The sequence below is a fragment of the Hippocampus zosterae genome, chromosome 15 (genome assembly GCF_025434085.1).
Source record: "Hippocampus zosterae strain Florida chromosome 15, ASM2543408v3, whole genome shotgun sequence".
In the NCBI taxonomy this organism is placed as follows: Eukaryota; Metazoa; Chordata; class Actinopteri; order Syngnathiformes; family Syngnathidae; genus Hippocampus; species Hippocampus zosterae.
In genome coordinates, this window is record NC_067465.1 from 11,448,805 (window position 1) to 11,465,305 (window position 16,501).

The following is a 16,501-nucleotide window of genomic DNA, read 5'->3' on the forward strand; positions in this document are numbered from 1 at the left end:
ATGCTCTAAAACGCTTTGAGGCTTTCCACGAAATTGGTTTGACTCGTGTGTCGAGGCTTCAAATGTCAATCAAGTGGACATGACATGCAAGGAGGATTGCTATGGATTACTCATAAAATGAAATTGACGTGGAAAGGATGGAGGAAAATGCAGTCATTGAGTGTGTATTGTCGTAGGGAAAAAATGAAGTCACATAAGAGGCACGGAGAGCAAAGGATAATTGCATGTGACCCTTATGGCAGCACACTCCGCATCCGTCGCCGCTTAAATCGGGAGCTGAACTCGATCTACTTCCTGAACAGGTCACGTGATGACGGCCGGTTTCGAGGCTTTTGATTGTTCAACTACGTCATCGGAGCATTTTTCTCGGTGCGTGCTTCGAATACTCGCTCCCAGTTTACTAAGTCTACCAGGGATAGTGAACCTCGGTTTATCGAAGCCGTATACTATTGTTTTCGATCTCTCGCTACTTCAGCACACCTGATTCAAATGATGAGCTCAACATCAGGCTCCGAAACGATAATTTACAATTGAATCAGGTGTGTTGTGGAGTAGGGAGAGATCGAAAACAGGCAGAAAATGGCTCTCCAGGAACCCGACCGCTGCAGCATACGCATCGAAGACTCGACACAGAGGATAATATCACTAATGTGTGGGGTGGGCAGCATAGCGACTATTAGCGAGAGAAAATACAAACTAAAGTTTCAAACTGTGAGGCACGTATGTAAACCACTGGGTCAATTCCTCCCCACCACCTATGACGCGGAGCATTCAAGCATGTATTGAACATCATTAGAAGACAGTTTCACAAACACAATGCAATACATATATTTTTTTAAATCAACACTTTATTCATTGTAGGCTGTGGATCCTCGGTTAAACTCTTGGGTGTGCTCTCACTGAGCCAATATGGGAAAAAAAGTGGGATAATTTTTCAGTTTTTGGAGGATGAGGAACTTGGGCTTGATCCATTTGACTCAAACACAGTCAACAGCTTGAAACGTCAGCTTGTCAGGAACCAATTTTATTAATATCATTAATAATGTGTCATCAGCATCATCAATGAAATGAGTTAGTCTGTTTAAAGCAGAATCAAGTGTGCATTCATTGCCCTTTTTCTTGATGAACACTTCAGTTCCACAAAGCGAGGAAGAAAAAGGAGGAGGGCAGGGTCAGAGAGCAGGACTGCAGTGAAGGAGGAAACGCAGGGAAAACAACGTCTGGCAGAGCAGAAATCTCCCCCTTCACTGGGATATGATTGGTTTTTCCCTTGTGCAAGAACAACAACAAAAAATAATCAAAAATTCAAAATGGTGCTCTTTAAAAAAAAAAAAGATGAGATAAAAAGGAGGGTGGGTGGCTTGCTGAGATGTGTTGGCTGTTGCGTTGTTTCGTTTTTTTTTGTTCCGTAAAACCACGCTAGGATTTGATGCAGTCGTCGTCGTCAGAGGTCTGGCTGCTGCTACTGGTTTCCGACTCGGACCCTTCCTCCACATGCGCCTCGGCCACACTCCTCCAGGGGGTGAAGTGGAGGGTGACACCCCGCGCCCTGGGCAGAATGCCGTTCTTCTGCAGGCCGTTGCGCTTCAGCTGCTCGGACAACACAGAAGGATAGCGCATGACCTCACGTTTGATCTGTTTACGTGGCAGCAATCAACCAGACCGTCGCTCACTTGCTCCGTTTTCGTCTGGAACTCTCTCAGCTCATCTTCGGTCAGAGGCAGGAAGTTGTCATCGTTTTCAGGGTACTCCTGCCAGCCCATGGCCTTCAGCAACCTGCACAAACACGTTGCTCCAAATTGATTTTCTTCAACCTGACATCCCTGCTTGAATCAAAACTATTACTGTATAGTGAAGGAAACCAATGAAAAAAATAACCCAGGCCCCCAAATTGTTATCATCACATTATGAAAATAGGCCGTTTTTACAAATGTACGTTTAAAAAATATATATTCCAATGGCACTTGGGTACACACTGTAGTTATATTTAATTAGTGGTGGTATAATGAAGGGTTTCCTTGAAAAGAAAAAAAAATTACACCCTGTCAGGAGTCCCTGGCTTACACAGCGAATGACACTGTCAAGGAGGTACCATGAGTCCAAAACAGAGATTGTTAAAGTGCCTCGTAGTTTATCACAGTAGGGAAGTCATAATTACAGTAAATAACTGCATTTTTTTAAAAAACACAAAAAAAAAAACCAGCGGCTGTGAGGAAAAAAAAAAGCAAAAGAAATCTAGCAAGTACGGCAGTAATTGAGTGTGCCTTCTTTTGCAACTGGTTATGTCGCACCACCGCAAAATAGGGACCACGTGTATGGCTGTGACAATATTTATTATTTCAGTTGCAATATGCAGTGTTGCACACTACTGTCCCCTTCAGCCGACATGAAACAATTTTAGCATGTTAACCAACAGGACAACCGTGTCTTATTGTCATCAAAATTGAAGCACTTTGCCACGTAGGGTCCAACCTCAAATCTTAAGAACTGTTACAAACAAATTTTGGAGATGATCCAAATAAAACTTGAGCCTCTGATGGCAAGACACACACACACAAACTGAGCATGTGTGTGTGTATGTGTGTTATCATACCTGTGTTCAGCTTCCAGGGAGCTGGACAGGTGTTCTGTGTCAGAGTCACTGAGAGAGTAGGACAACCCATTCTCGTGGCAGGCATCCTCACTATAGGCTTTGGGTTCCGGGGTGCTGCTTTCACCCTGGACACAATTACATGACCCTCAGACACCAACAAAATCTGCATGTACGGATTTTCAATGTGTCAAATATTAATATTCCAGGCATTTTACAATTCAGACACTTGGGTTTACATTCCAATTAGAATGTAACCGAATCACTAAGCAGAATAGGAATGCTCTGTATAAAACACCTCAACCGGGAATCACAGGGTTTATTTTTTTTTTTGCAAACCCAGCCACTGACCATTGATTAAATAGAATAAGAAAACCTTTATTCGTCTCACAATGGATGACACATGATTTGACTGAAAAAAAAAATATCGGGTTACACAAGGAGTTGTACCTCTCACCATGCAGTAGGGTTGAAAACATGAACTGCACAAAGGCAATTGGATTTGAAAGCGCGCACACACACACACACACCAAAACCCGTATTTCAGTGGGGGTGCGTAGATTTTTGACATGCGCTGCAGGTAGTGAACAACGCAAAATGCAAACAGAGGCATGCCTGACCTCTCCTGATGTTCCCGGGCTGCTGCTTGTTGTCAGTTCTCCGGTGCCCTCGTCCTTCAGAGCTCGCAGGAACTCGCTCTTTCTGTCCGGACCACGGCGCATCAGCTTCAGCCTTGACGGGGCAATGTCAATGGGAGGTGTCGTGCTGGAAGGATGCTGCAGAGATAGCGACACCAAGACCAATCGTGTTCATTCCAGTTTCTCCTTTGACTGCTTTTCTGAGCAAAGACCCGCCAAGCTCATTATTCTTTCCGAGCTTGTCAGCTGCAACTTGGTTGTTTAGAGGTGAAGGTACAATATTTGCTACCAGGAAAAAAAGGGGCTCTTGAAAAATAATCAAATTACGATCGTTTACCCTTAATATTGCTTTTTTTTTTTTTTTGCAAATCCTTTTTTAAGGCTCTCTCACCATGTTTTTTATAAAAAACACAAAAGTTAACAACAATGGCGGGTACACATCAACAAAACAATTTCAACATGTCAATGTGGCCTAGAGCATGAATTACAGCTTGACGACGTCTCGTGCTGTTCACAAGTCGACTTCTTATCTGCTGAGGCATGACATCCCATTCTTTTTGAAGGGCAACCCTCAGGTCATTGAGGTTGTGGGATGCAGAGTTTCGAGCCGCTCCAACATCAATGGCGGCCATCATTTCTGCTCAACGTGAGTCTACTTTCATCAGAGAACAACAGTGAAGACCATCGGTCCCTCATCCAGCGTAAATGCACCCCGGTCCGTGCAAGACGATGACGTGGTGTGGTCAGGTACCCTTGCAGGTCGTCTCGCACGCAGACCACGGTGATGTATTCACATCAAATGGTTTCAAATGGTCTGACGTGAGACTTGGTTGCCTCTTAGCTTGTTGAGTGGCAGCAATTGAGTGGTATTCATCACCCAGATTTCTCAGGGCATTGCTCATAATGTAGCGGTCATGAGCATGAGATGTGGCCACAGGCCGTCCACTTTTACATCTTTCTGTGACTGTTCCAGTCTCCCGGTATCTCTGTTGTAACCTGCTGATGACACTCTGTGAGACTCTAAGCTCAGTCGCCAATTCCGTCTGACAACATCCCGTTTGAAGCATCACAGTGGCAACGTATTGGCGGTCCATTGTGAGGTGTAGTCTCGTTCACTTGATGTCAAAATGTGACCGACTTGATAAGGATGACTGTTTAAACACCGGCTCTAATAGAACCGGGACCGTATATTGGTCGATACAAGTATCAAAAACCATATTAAAAATAATTTTAAAAAACAAAATCAAGCCTACCGACCGACTGAAATGAAGCCCTCAAGTTTGAGTTGAGCAATTAAGAAAGCTCACCTCTTTAGGGGTGTTGTGCTGTAGTGCACTGACCGGCGTGTTGGGTTTGGCAGCAGAGGCGGCGTTGGTAAAGACGGAATCTCGGCCAGACTTGGCGAGCTCCCTGGCGCCGGCTTTCCACTGGGTGCTCTTTAAAATAAATACATACATACATTAACAAATCCTATTGCATTAGTTAGCTAATTTGACACACGGCGGTCATTCATACTTTGGTGGGAGCCACAGCAGGCTTTGGGACCAGGTTCTTGTAGACGCTGGAGCCTGTGATGGGAGCTTTAGCGCCATTAGCTGGCAAGGCGCCGGCACTCGCGAAGCCCGCCGAGAAGGCAGTGCTGGGGTCCTCCTTGGAAACCTTCTTGATAACCAACATTTTGGACACCATTTGCTTGCCACTCGGAGGATTTTCTGGGGCAGGAGAGAAAAATTCCAGGCAGCTGTTAGAAAACAACAAGAAGAAGTGTGAAGACTGCGAATGGACATGGGAGCTCTTACCCCACACTCCAGCATGGGGGGCAACTGCTCTCATCTGAGTCCCGGGCTTTCCAGTTGTTTCAGGGTTGAGGGAAGGCTACAAAAGAAGCAGAACAATTGACGGTTGTGGAGAAAATTCCGGCATTCTAGTAGAAAAGCTGTGACTTTCATATGTAAGAATTCTGTGTTCATAATGCCTGCGCAGGCTTTTGATAGAATAGAATACACCCATCTTGTTTCTAAACATTGCAGGCAATGATAAGATGGTTTGGTTGAGATGAAATCCAGTGCAACACTGGGAAAGTGTTTACCCAATGTGTTTAGATTTTGAGGATTAAATTACCGAATCAAATTGTGAGGAATCTTCAGTAAAGTCGTTGAAAACAAAAGATGCTACTCACAAAGTCCTCTTCCACAAACTTCAGCTTGTCATCCTTATTGTCTTTGCGTTCTTCGTTGGGGAACTTGTCCTGGTATGAGGTGCCCTTACGGGGATGGAAGTTTCCATTGCGCTGCCGGTGCCCTCCCTGCCTGTCTCTGTCGCTCCCTCCCCGTTTCGGGTGGCGCCCTTGGTGGTGGTGGTGATGGTGGCCGTCCTGGGCGCCCCTCGGAGCTCCATGCCAGGTGGGTGTGTCCTTCCAACACGAGCCCCCTGCTAGCCCGCTGTTCCCCCCTTTGGCCACGCCTGAATCCACAGAGTCATGTCTCAGAAGCAGCGAGGGCTGTTGCCACCCATCACCTAAAAAAAACAAACAAATCCCCCCCGCAAAACAAAACAAACAAAAAAACAGAGCAGTCATACTGCTTAGCAACTACAGATTTAGCTGTTGCCAATTTAAAATGTGGAAATTTCCTATCACGATCAAAAGTGATCAAAAAGATGACAAGACAGGCAGTCTTGTCTCCAGGCCAACAATACACAAGAGTTTTTCTGGGTCACTCACAGTTCACTGCTGCGGTTTTAATTTTCAATCTCACAGCAATACATAGAATTGTTCGACACCGTCTGCTGTAGGATTTGGGATAATAGCAAAACAACGCTTTGCAAACTCACTGCTGAAAGCGAAGCGGACACGAAAATCCATCAATTCATTGAGAAGAATGGACTGAAAAATTTGCAATCACACCCCCCCCTCACCCCAAAACCATCAGCGCAAGACCCGTGTGCTTAATATGCCAAGATACTTTTGCTATTTTTAATGTGAAAAGCCGTTATGCGAATAAATGCTTCTTGGGACATTGTCTAACAAGTCGGTGGTAAGAACAACAAAAGTACATGCAACAAAATGGTCAAACCAACCTGCAAGCAGGATTCTAGTAATCACATCTATGAACAAGCAACAAAGTGCTCCCTAAGAATGGCCTGAATTTTAAATAAGCTATTCTCAGACGCAGAGATGAGCAAAGATCATATGTATGACTGAAGTGATGGACACAAAGTATGAAGGCAAACAAAAAGAGAAGATCACTAAACTCAAGCACCTCCCCCCCTTTCTGTTTTCTTAGGACTTCTTTTAATCAGGTAAAATGGAAGTGATTTCCTTTCATTTGTCGTTGTTGTTGACGCAACAGTACATGTTGTTTTGGCTATGACAGCATGCTCGCATGTGGCCTGACTAACGTCAATGAATGGACCCGTGGCTCACTCAAAAATTCTTTGTCAGATTTGTGTTTGCATGGAGAAATCTGACACAATGCTAGAACGTACTTCTTCCTCAGGTGAGACGTTCCGCTGGGTGCTTGTGTCGACGTGAACGTTTTGACATTTAAAACCCTTCCAATCCAAATGCTTAAGATAGCACAAATCCGTACTCGGGAGAAAATATAAATAGATGAAAAGACTAAAAATAAAACCGGTGTCAATTTTAGGTCGACCGGGGACAAGACTTATCAAGAAAGTCTTGACAGACATTCGGGATGTACAGGGGAACTTGGGATTTTTAATTCCGTGGCTATTTAAATGAGGGGTAGGGAACTCCCCGAGAGCCATATCCTGCCTGTTTTAGATCTCTCTAACTCCAACACAGCTGATTCAATTGATCACGATCATTTTAGGCTTCAACAGAGCTTGCTCACGAGCTGATCATTTGAATCAGGTGGGTTGGAGTAGGGAGAGATCTAAAACGTGCAAGAAATGGCGTTCCCTACCCCTGATTTAAAGAGTTAATAAATAAAGTATCTGACGCAAACTTGGGAGAACAATGTGGATTGGAATCACATTAGGGAGGAATAAATCAAAATGACCCCAAAGTTAAAAGATGTTAAAATTAATTTGTTGATGGGGAATATGCCTCTAATTTACCATATTTAAGACAAGAACCTGCGTTTGTCTCACAATGGAGAAATTCCCAATTTACAGCAGCAAAATCATGAAAGGGAGAAGTAAAAGAACAAAAACTATATAAATATAAATTAGAAAATATCAATAAGCATATTAAAAATGGGTGATTTATTTATTATTATATTTATTATATATTTAGACCATAATTTGGGGGAATTTGTAATTTCCCCATTGCGGGACAAATAAAAAGATATCTTAATATTAAATTTTGCTGTGGCTTAAGTTCCAGGCTGGTGTTTTTGCTGCATTGCTACATTACTGATCGGTATCGTTCGATAACATAAAGTTTGCCTCGACGCAGTGAGTACAATATATCTGACATGAGCATACGCCACATGCAATAAGAATTGGATATATAGGAATTGCTGTTAAATCAACAATTGAAAGGGGCCTGATTCCATGCATTTTTTTCCAGAGGCCATTTGAGAGAAGAGCAAGAGAAATATGAAAACGGTTGAATTGACATGGTGATGATCAGGCATCGCGTCTTCCACTAAGAGAACGTTGCGGAGAAACAATTACTTTTCCCAAAATAGTAAAAAAAAAAGGGGCGCGGGGGGACTTTTATTCCAAATGTAAATAGCTTTTGCATTCAACATTTATCCCCGCATTCGGAATATATCAAGAAGACAGTGTGTGGTTTTGTGGCGCTGATGGCACATGGTTGTAGCAGGAAATACAGGTTGTTGTAGTTTTAGGTCGACTTGCAGTTTTTACAATGTGACTGTCTAGGATTACATGAAAATATATGGGATGGGTGTGAATAGCAGCCGATTTTTCTCTACTGTAAGGCTGAACAAATACATAAGAACAAAGTATTGTACAACAGTCAAATGTTAGTTGGAATTCACTCACTTGAACAATTGCATTGATGAGTATAAGGCACCAGAAACCTGAAATAAAGCGCTAAATGCCTGCCTATATATTTGCACACCCATTTTCCTCCCACATTCCAAAAACATGCGTGGCAGACTGATTGAACACTCTAAATTGTCCCTAGGTGTGAGTGTGAGCGTGGATGGTTGTTTGTCTCTATGTGCCCTGTGATTGGCTGGCAACCGATTCAGGGTGTCCCCCGCCTACTGCCCGAAGACAGCTGGGATAGGCTCCAGCAACCCCCGCGACCCTAGTGAGGATCAAGCGGCTCGGAAGATGAATGAATGAAAGTTGTAAGACAATTACTGCTACTGGTCACTCGAAATATGGTGCAAGGATTATCTGCACCAACTGCACAACCGTCATATTGCATCACTTTATATCTGCTGTCATAAGGTGGTACTACGGCACTACGGTACCCTTGCATTACGTAAAGTCTTTCAATACTTATTTGTCATGTCCTTGTTGATCGTAGTTGCTTGTTATTGATAATACTAGCGTAGCCTGGACTACCGGGGACAAATTTCTTGTGTGTCCTACATACTTGGCCAATAAAGATGATTCTGATATCTATGTGTTATTATTGATGACTGGTGTAGCCTCAGAAAATATGCCAGAATAGAGCGTTAGAACTGCACTACATGAAGTTATGGGAACAAATGAACCGGCAATAACCGAACCGCAAATTGGGGAGGGAACATTGTATTCATTAAGAGTCCAACAAAGAAACTATTTTATTGACTATGCACTTTTGTAATACAACGTCAGATTAATTCGTTAGTTTGAATTTTATTTTGCCAAAGGGATAACCTGGTGGGCCAGTGGTTAGCGCGTTGACCTCGCAGTGCAGAGATCCCAGGTTCAATTTCAGCTACGGCCTCCCTGTGTGGAGTTTGTATGTTCTTCCTGGGCCTCCGTGGGTTTTCTCCGGGTATTCCAATTTCATTCCAAAAACATGCATGGCAGGCTGATTAAACAGTCAAAATTGTCCCTCATTTGTGTATACCCTGCGATTGGCTAGCAGCCTGCTCGGAGATGGCTGGGATAGGCTCCAGCACCCCCCGCGACCCTTGTGAGGAGATGCGGAACGGAAAATGGATGCATTCTGCCAAATATCGGAATTTGCATCTGGCTTCCAAAAAAAAAAAGTTTTTGAAATATCGATATCGCCCGTGCCCAAGTATACAGGGAGCACAAAACGTATACGTTTATTCTTTGAGACTGACTGCTAGCGAGACTCTGCACATCCATCTGTGACTTTGTCAAGTATACGTTTGCCACCCATTAATTTTCAATCCATTCACTGAAACCTCTCTGACAGAAGAATTTCGAGCCCTGCTGTAATTTCCAAGCATCGGCAATACAAACGTCACATACTGTTCAAATCAAGCACGGATGAAACCGTCTATTCAATTACATAAACTGCCCATTAGAATCAAATCTGAAGAGTGAAATTACTAAAGTTGAATATGACATGCGTTCTGCACAAAGAAAAGAGTCTTCATCAACAACCTGACAAATACGAATCCATAGTATCTTCCAATGGAACACGGGGTTGGGGAAGGAAACGCGAAGACTAGTCATGCAAAACACGCCACACTAGTTTGTATTCTTTTTTGAGACAAACTGCAACAATGTCCCAAGTGGCAGCATGTGAAAGCATGAGCAAAAAATTGCCTCTATTCTCCTTTGTCCACAGCAGAACTTGCACCCATTCAATGAACCCTTAATCTATCGGACAATTTTTATTCCCCGTGCATCAGTACTGTGAGAATACTGACACGCATTCCAGTCCTGATCTGCCAAACTGCCGTAATTGCTCTTGCAAAGAGGTTTTCGTCACTAACAGTACCTGTTGGAGCGCGCAGGGAGCCATTGTTGAAGAAGCCATCGGAAGAGTTGTGGCGGCGGCGGCTCACAGCATTTTTGCCTTCCCTGTGGTGGTGGGGCTCGCCTTGTTTATCGAGGGTGGCAGCAGTGGACTGGAGGAGGTGGCGAGAAATACAGCAGATAAGAGTCAATGAGGTGAAAGGCAATTCTCAAGACAAGTCAAGTTTCAATCACCAATTGATGATCACACTCGTGCAATTGTAAAGGAGCAAAAATGCATGCGCTTTGACATGTCAGAGTTGTACGAGTATTTACAAGCATTAAGACAACACAGACTTCCACAACGGCTTTAACATTTGTAAACCACTGCAACTGCGGACCCAAATAACAAACCGCCATTATATTTTCTCCAGATATATTAAAGGATACGCAAAACGATCAAACATCAGCACAAAAATTTGAACCAGATGTGTTTTTCCATCTTATACGCCGACAAAAATAATACCACTTCGATCTCGATCATGTTCACATTAAAGTCAAGAGCACATTTTGATCAAATCCAATAACATTTAAAAAAGATGGGAGCAAGGGGGAATTTTAAACAACGGGGATCCTCGCCTGGTTCAAAACAATTCATATGAACACAATCACCTTCACCAATTGTGTTTGGTGGAGGTATGACGAACATCTTTTTTGTTTTTTCTTTTGAGACCCACTAAAATGCCCTTGCCATCATCTGACACTGCATCATGGTACCTTGACAATCCTTCATGCGCCGCGGTTTAAAAACACCACAAAACCGCAGCCAAAACAATGGCATTAAACATTGTGCTGCAATCACTAAACAAACAGAGCACTGTCGTCAAAGCGGTGGCTCTTCTTGTTTTCTCTGTCTTGAATGCATTTTAAAGTTAAGTCACCCAGCTGGCAAACGTCCCGACTCAGACTACACTGACAAGCATCTCGACAATCACGACAATCAAACAACTCGATAATGAAGTGCTTTGTGCACGCTACATTTGCTTGAACTTAAACTGACAGGTGTGATTCCCGAATCTCCATTAACCTGTAACAAATTTCAACTTGACACATTAACGGGGTGTTTTGCACCAGACTTGACTAAAACACTACGCCACGTGTTTGCGTCAATTGTGCTGGCTCATCTACTGTACGTGACTTAGGCTGGCTACAAACTCACTTCTCGCGCACAAAGTGTCTCAGTGAGGTTTGAGGCTCTGTCTCCTTCACTTACTCTCGCGTGCACGCATAACATTTCTACACAAACCTTGGCAGGCTGGGGTGTGGAGAAGTTAAGCCAGGCAGGGACGAAGTCATGCTGCGCCATTTAGGTCCAGTGTTTCTGGTCAGTGGATTGAGGCATCAAACCTCATGGCCAGGATCTTACAAAAGAATTGGTCGTTAGAACCGTCACTTGAACGGTCGTAACTAACAGTGTTGTTGTGTCGGGTTGAGTGTAATAGTTACCCCAGAGTCAATGGCTCTGAAGTCCTCGGCCTTCTCCCTTCGTCCGCCTGGCCCCTGTTCTTCAGGCCTGATGACACTGACAGACGGGGAGCGGCAAAAACACTACCCCTCTAAATCTCTGCCAGGACAGCGCAGCCCCTTTTCGAAGAGGCAGATCGCTTCGTCCAGGGTGGATCACTGGGAGACGGGCCACGGGGTGCAGGAATCAGCTGGAATCGGTGATCCAGACGACAAGCCAAACAAGGAAGAGGATGGATTTCCAAACACGCAGGTGAAGTAGTCTCCGAGGAACAAGATTCCCAAGATGCTCCCAAAGTCAATCTTGTCCCGAGTGATACGGTTTAAAGTTGTTCAATGATTTAGTTGGGACACATGAAACATGAGCAGACTCAGCCGAAAGGCAAAAGATTCTATTGATGAGGGGTCATTTGTCCCACTGATTCAGAAGAACAAGGTTGTGAGCTTGTGAAAGTGTAGAAGGGCTTAGCCCATGCACATGGACAGCAGTTTGTGAAGCAGTTCCACTCTGACACTGAGACGAGGAGAATGAAACAAGTGTCGTCCTGCCACACTGTGGGCCAGTAGGTATTGGCATCAATTAAACTTTTACCGAATCATTTTAGAATCTAGTGAAACGCATGCAGAAAAAAAAAGAGTTTAGGGACAGTCTTTTGTAGGAAACCCACTGCTCACCTCATTAATGTGGTGAAAAGACTGCCAGAGTTGGAAGGTAAAGATGCTTGCTAGTTCAAAGTCACATGACAACGAAGAAAACAGACCTGTGTTAGCTACATTGCCGTCATTTTCATTTCTGGTTAGTGAAACAGAGAGCTGGATGGGTGATGCATTACAAAGATGTCTTTATCGTTGAGTGATTCACGTTCATATCTGTAGAATGCCCATCTAACTATGTGCAGTTTTCTGGAAGATGAAAGCTGGCAAACCTCTGATTTCATAGATATTAGAGCTCAAAAAATGGTAAAAAGCTCCCTTATATTGATCAGTGTTGTCAAAAAAAAAAATCTTTCTGCCTTCCAAGAGGAAAATCGTAACCCCAAAACGCTAAACGTGTTGAAAATATTTTCCTGGTTTGAGAAGCTTTTGCCTTGCTGAATAGTTTTCAATTTACTTCCTGGTTTTCAGTTGATTCTGCAAAGGAACTGCACCTGCAAATCAAAGACTTCAGTCAGAAAAAAAATCAATCACAAATTCACTATAAACAACAACTCACGTTAAATTAACATCACAGACATTAAAATGAATTACTGTGGTAGAACATTCTGTTCGTTTTCACAAGATATGCCAATGAAGCCGCAAAACAAACTACTTCTCTGTTACAGCAGTCTATGTAAAAGTACATTGGCCATCAAACTCGTAATACGGTAATCAAAGCTCCAGATATCTACTTTTGAATGCCTTACATCTCTCGCGAATCGAAATCAAGAGACACTGTGCTCTTGGAGCCATCAAACGACGAAAGCTACAATGTGTGGCAGCTTTTAATGAAATATTAACACCCATGCAAAAATATCCACGGCACTTTCTCACTTCGACCACGGCAGAAGCACAACGCGGCAGTAATGCTCAATCAAACTGGGAATAACGAGCCCTGTTTCTGTTTCGTTCTAAATTGCATTATGCTACAGTTTAACAACAGAAAACTGAAACAAGCTCGGTTCAAACTGCATTGCTCTCGCACTGAACTCTTACGTAATAGCTTAACATCAATGAGTTTGCGACGTGCACAAGCTACTACGGGCACTAGCGATGTTCCACTGCCGGATTAGCAGTCTAAACACAAGTGTTATTAAGTGAAACGTTTGCATTGCAGGAAACAAACAAACAAACATGCCCTCTTGTTCGACAGGGGTCCAATTCAACACGCAGAACACACGTTTCACCCTGCTTACAAGTTGCTAAATGTTCAAAGGTGCAATTCTGACAAAAAGCGATTCAAATGTCGAAGCTTAATCAAAGCCAATCACTGCCGGACGGTGCTCGAGAATCGACATAAACTCGGCTGCTAACTCGTTTGTGCAGTTACCTTCGTGAACAGTCGCGTAGCAAGTGTTAGCTAATAGCTGCTCTTACCTAGCTGTTAACTGAATCCGAAACTGTGAGGTGTCATGCGATGAGCTTGTATGGGACCACTGCCTTCCTCCCCGCACGGCTAACAAGTTAAGACGTTCCACTGAACCAAAACCGTGCAAATAGCTCGTTTTCGCAGTTGTCGCGGACACACAATAAAGGTAAATAGAGCTGGCATCGTTGGAACAACACAGTTTCAAAATGGCTACCTTAGCGGCGGCAGCACACATTCATCAGCTCGCTACGTGTTAGCGAGCTAACTTGCAAATGTTGACCTGACAATTCCGCGTACCTTCTCCCAAGCAAAACCACCTTTAATAGATTCGAGGGTATACGAAGAAGTCCGATCACAACGAAATGACACTCCAGTGCGAGTATAACGCTGTGGTTGAGTAGCTAGTGATGTTTGTTTGGGTTTTCTACGCGCTTACCACTGGCGCTGGCACCTAAGGTAGGGGGTGGGGGGTAGTCGAATACTCAATAAGGCTGCGTTCAAGAAGTCACGTCATTATCCAACTGCATGAGGTTCCACTCTGTGAGGTACGTTTTTAACTGCTTGGAGTTGAGATTTAGAAAATGACTAAATAGATTTTACAACCCCTCACATATTCGTTTACTGACGCATATTTCATACGGCACGACGTACATATCATTTTCGACATTTATAAGACACGATAGTGATCTTTAGTATTTCTTACATTTGCACTCCTGAATGACACATAAATCCTCCCCCGCCATGGACAGACAAAATAGTCGATAGCAGAATTGTCTCGTGTGGTTGGAGAAAACGGGACGATTTCACAGCAAGGACATTCGATTAACTCTGAAATGAGCGGACTCGATTTGATAAGACGGTAAGACATCGTAAACGCGACGTGGAACTGTATTTGTATTCATGCCATACAGTGAAAGAGAAATAAAGTCAACACTGATGGAAACTGTGACCCATGATAAAGCTATTCAAAACCTAAACATCGACAAGTTAGTGCAGTCATTTAAATTTAACAAATGACACGCATTCAAAAGAACGTTTGGGTAGTTCATTATTCAAGCGTATTTTAGCTGAACGATTGCTTGACCTCAGGTTTAGAAGCTGTTGACTCGCTAGTGTTACCCAACATTTAAGTGAAATTTGGATTTGTAAATTGCATGTAATACCGGAACTGTGCATTGTACTCTTACGTATTAATGTAGAATGTCTTTTTTTTAGATTCAAAATGTTAGGATTTGCACCTCGTCGATATCTCATTAAGGTAAGTCAATGTAAAAAAAATCTATCGATTAATGGGTAGTCCCGTCTTTTTTTAATGCCAAACATCGTCCTTGACCTAAAATAATAAAATCATATTGGTTGAGTCCTAATTTTTATTCCGAGTAGCATAAAAATGTTCTGCATTTCCAGATTCCAGTGTGGCGTCCTCGATGGGTAGACAGCGCATCAAACCAAATTCATGGTCAACTGGTCTCGAGGGTCTCTCTGTTGTCGATTCCATCCAAACTGGCTTCAACCAACAGGCTGCTGTGCATCAAACCAATCAACTGGGCTGGCTCACGTCTCTGCCATTCAGACAAGAAAGACACCAAAGGAGATTTTACTTTGAGAGCCCTCACTCAGGCTCCCAAGCCTGCACTGTACCTTGGTTTCTCTGGGCTCATCCCATTTGTGACTGCCCCATTCCTCATGGCGATCACTCAGTCTTTCTACCCAGAAGTGGCACATGCTCAAATGCTGTATGGCGCTTGTATAGTATCCTTCCTCGGAGGTGCCCGCTGGGGGTTTGCCATTCCTGATGGTAGTCCTGCTGAACCTGACTGGATGAACTTGGGCAACAGCGTAGTTCCCTCACTTCTGGCCTGGCTGGCTCTGCTCTGCAGGGACAATGTCGTTGAGGGTGCTATGTTAGTTATGATGGGACTAGGACTGTCTTTACACTATGACTTGACACTGCTACCTGGATACCCAGCCTGGTTCAAAGCCATGAGAACTGTCCTCACTCTGGTTGCCACCTTCTCACTGGTGGCAACACTGATCTTGAAGAAGTTCTGCACTGAGAAGAAGCTAAAAGAGTTTACCGATTAAACGTTTCAGTCTGATCCAAACAACACCAAAGTTTAGTCAACGTAAAGTAGATCTCTCTTCCTGCTTACACTATGCTTAAGTAATTTGAGACACATTTCCTGAATTACAAATCAGTGTCTCAGAAAGTGTTCACAAATTAAGATGACGATGAATACTGAACGCGGCTAAAATAAGACATTAGGTTGTGGTGTACTCTTTATATTTTGTTGTCAATAGTGTAAGAATGCAAGCCATTACTATCCCTAGAAAAACATAGAATATGTTACAGGGAACTTTAATTCACTGAAAAACAATGTTTTGGGTTTTTTTTTCCCAACAATGCTGTATTTGTGTAAGGGATAGTCAGAATGGAAGGAAATACTACAACCTTTCAGGTGTTCAGCTCATTAAGTTTAACCTAAGGTTAAAAACATTGAGGCGGCCCGGTAGTCCAGTGGTTAGCACGTCGGCTTCACAGTGCAGAGGTACCGGGTTCGATTCCAGCTCTGGCCTCCCTGTGTGGAGTTTGCATGTTCTCCCCGGGCCTGCGTGGGTTTTCTCCCACATTCCAAAAACATGCGTGGCAGGCTGGTTGATCACTCTAAATTGTCCCTAGGTGTGAGTGTGAGCGTGGATGGTTGTTCGTCTCTGTGTGCCCTGTGATTGGCTGGCAACCGATTCAGGGTGTCCCCCGCCTACTGCCCGGAGACGGCTGGGATGGGCTCCAGCACCCCCCGCGACCCTAGTGAGGATCAAGCGGCTCGGAAGATGAATGAATGAATGAATGAATAAAAACATTGAGGGGATAATATGGCA

At 43.7% G+C, this 16,501-nt stretch overlaps 2 protein-coding genes across 6 annotated transcripts; one reads left to right on the plus strand and one right to left on the minus strand.

Moving 5' to 3' along the window:
* Window positions 1–1,003: 1,003 nt before the first annotated feature.
* On the minus strand, window positions 1,004–14,133 carry gpbp1l1 (GC-rich promoter binding protein 1-like 1). 5 transcript variants are annotated; one of them, XM_052088813.1, is made up of 12 exons: window positions 14,058–14,133; window positions 11,539–12,704; window positions 11,339–11,453; window positions 10,076–10,205; window positions 5,408–5,745; window positions 5,028–5,103; window positions 4,744–4,940; window positions 4,536–4,664; window positions 3,211–3,366; window positions 2,594–2,718; window positions 1,674–1,776; window positions 1,004–1,590 (listed from the first exon to the last, which is right to left on the minus strand). In XM_052088813.1, exons 3-12 carry the CDS (start codon window positions 11,396–11,398, stop codon window positions 1,420–1,422), a joined length of 1,485 nt encoding a protein of 494 aa, XP_051944773.1. In that variant the 5' UTR covers window positions 11,399–11,453; window positions 11,539–12,704; window positions 14,058–14,133; the 3' UTR covers window positions 1,004–1,419. The 5 variants fall into 5 exon arrangements, with proteins under 5 accessions (XP_051944773.1, XP_051944774.1, XP_051944770.1 ...); XM_052088814.1 differs by having other exon boundaries at window positions 5,408–5,691; window positions 13,919–14,090; XM_052088810.1 differs by having other exon boundaries at window positions 13,919–14,090.
* LOC127616967 (transmembrane protein 69-like) lies at window positions 14,107–16,472 on the plus strand. Its single transcript, XM_052088819.1, has 3 exons — window positions 14,107–14,480; window positions 14,837–14,879; window positions 15,029–16,472. Exons 1-3 carry the CDS (start codon window positions 14,455–14,457, stop codon window positions 15,704–15,706), a joined length of 747 nt encoding a protein of 248 aa, XP_051944779.1. The 5' UTR covers window positions 14,107–14,454; the 3' UTR covers window positions 15,707–16,472.
* Window positions 16,473–16,501: the final 29 nt, after the last annotated feature.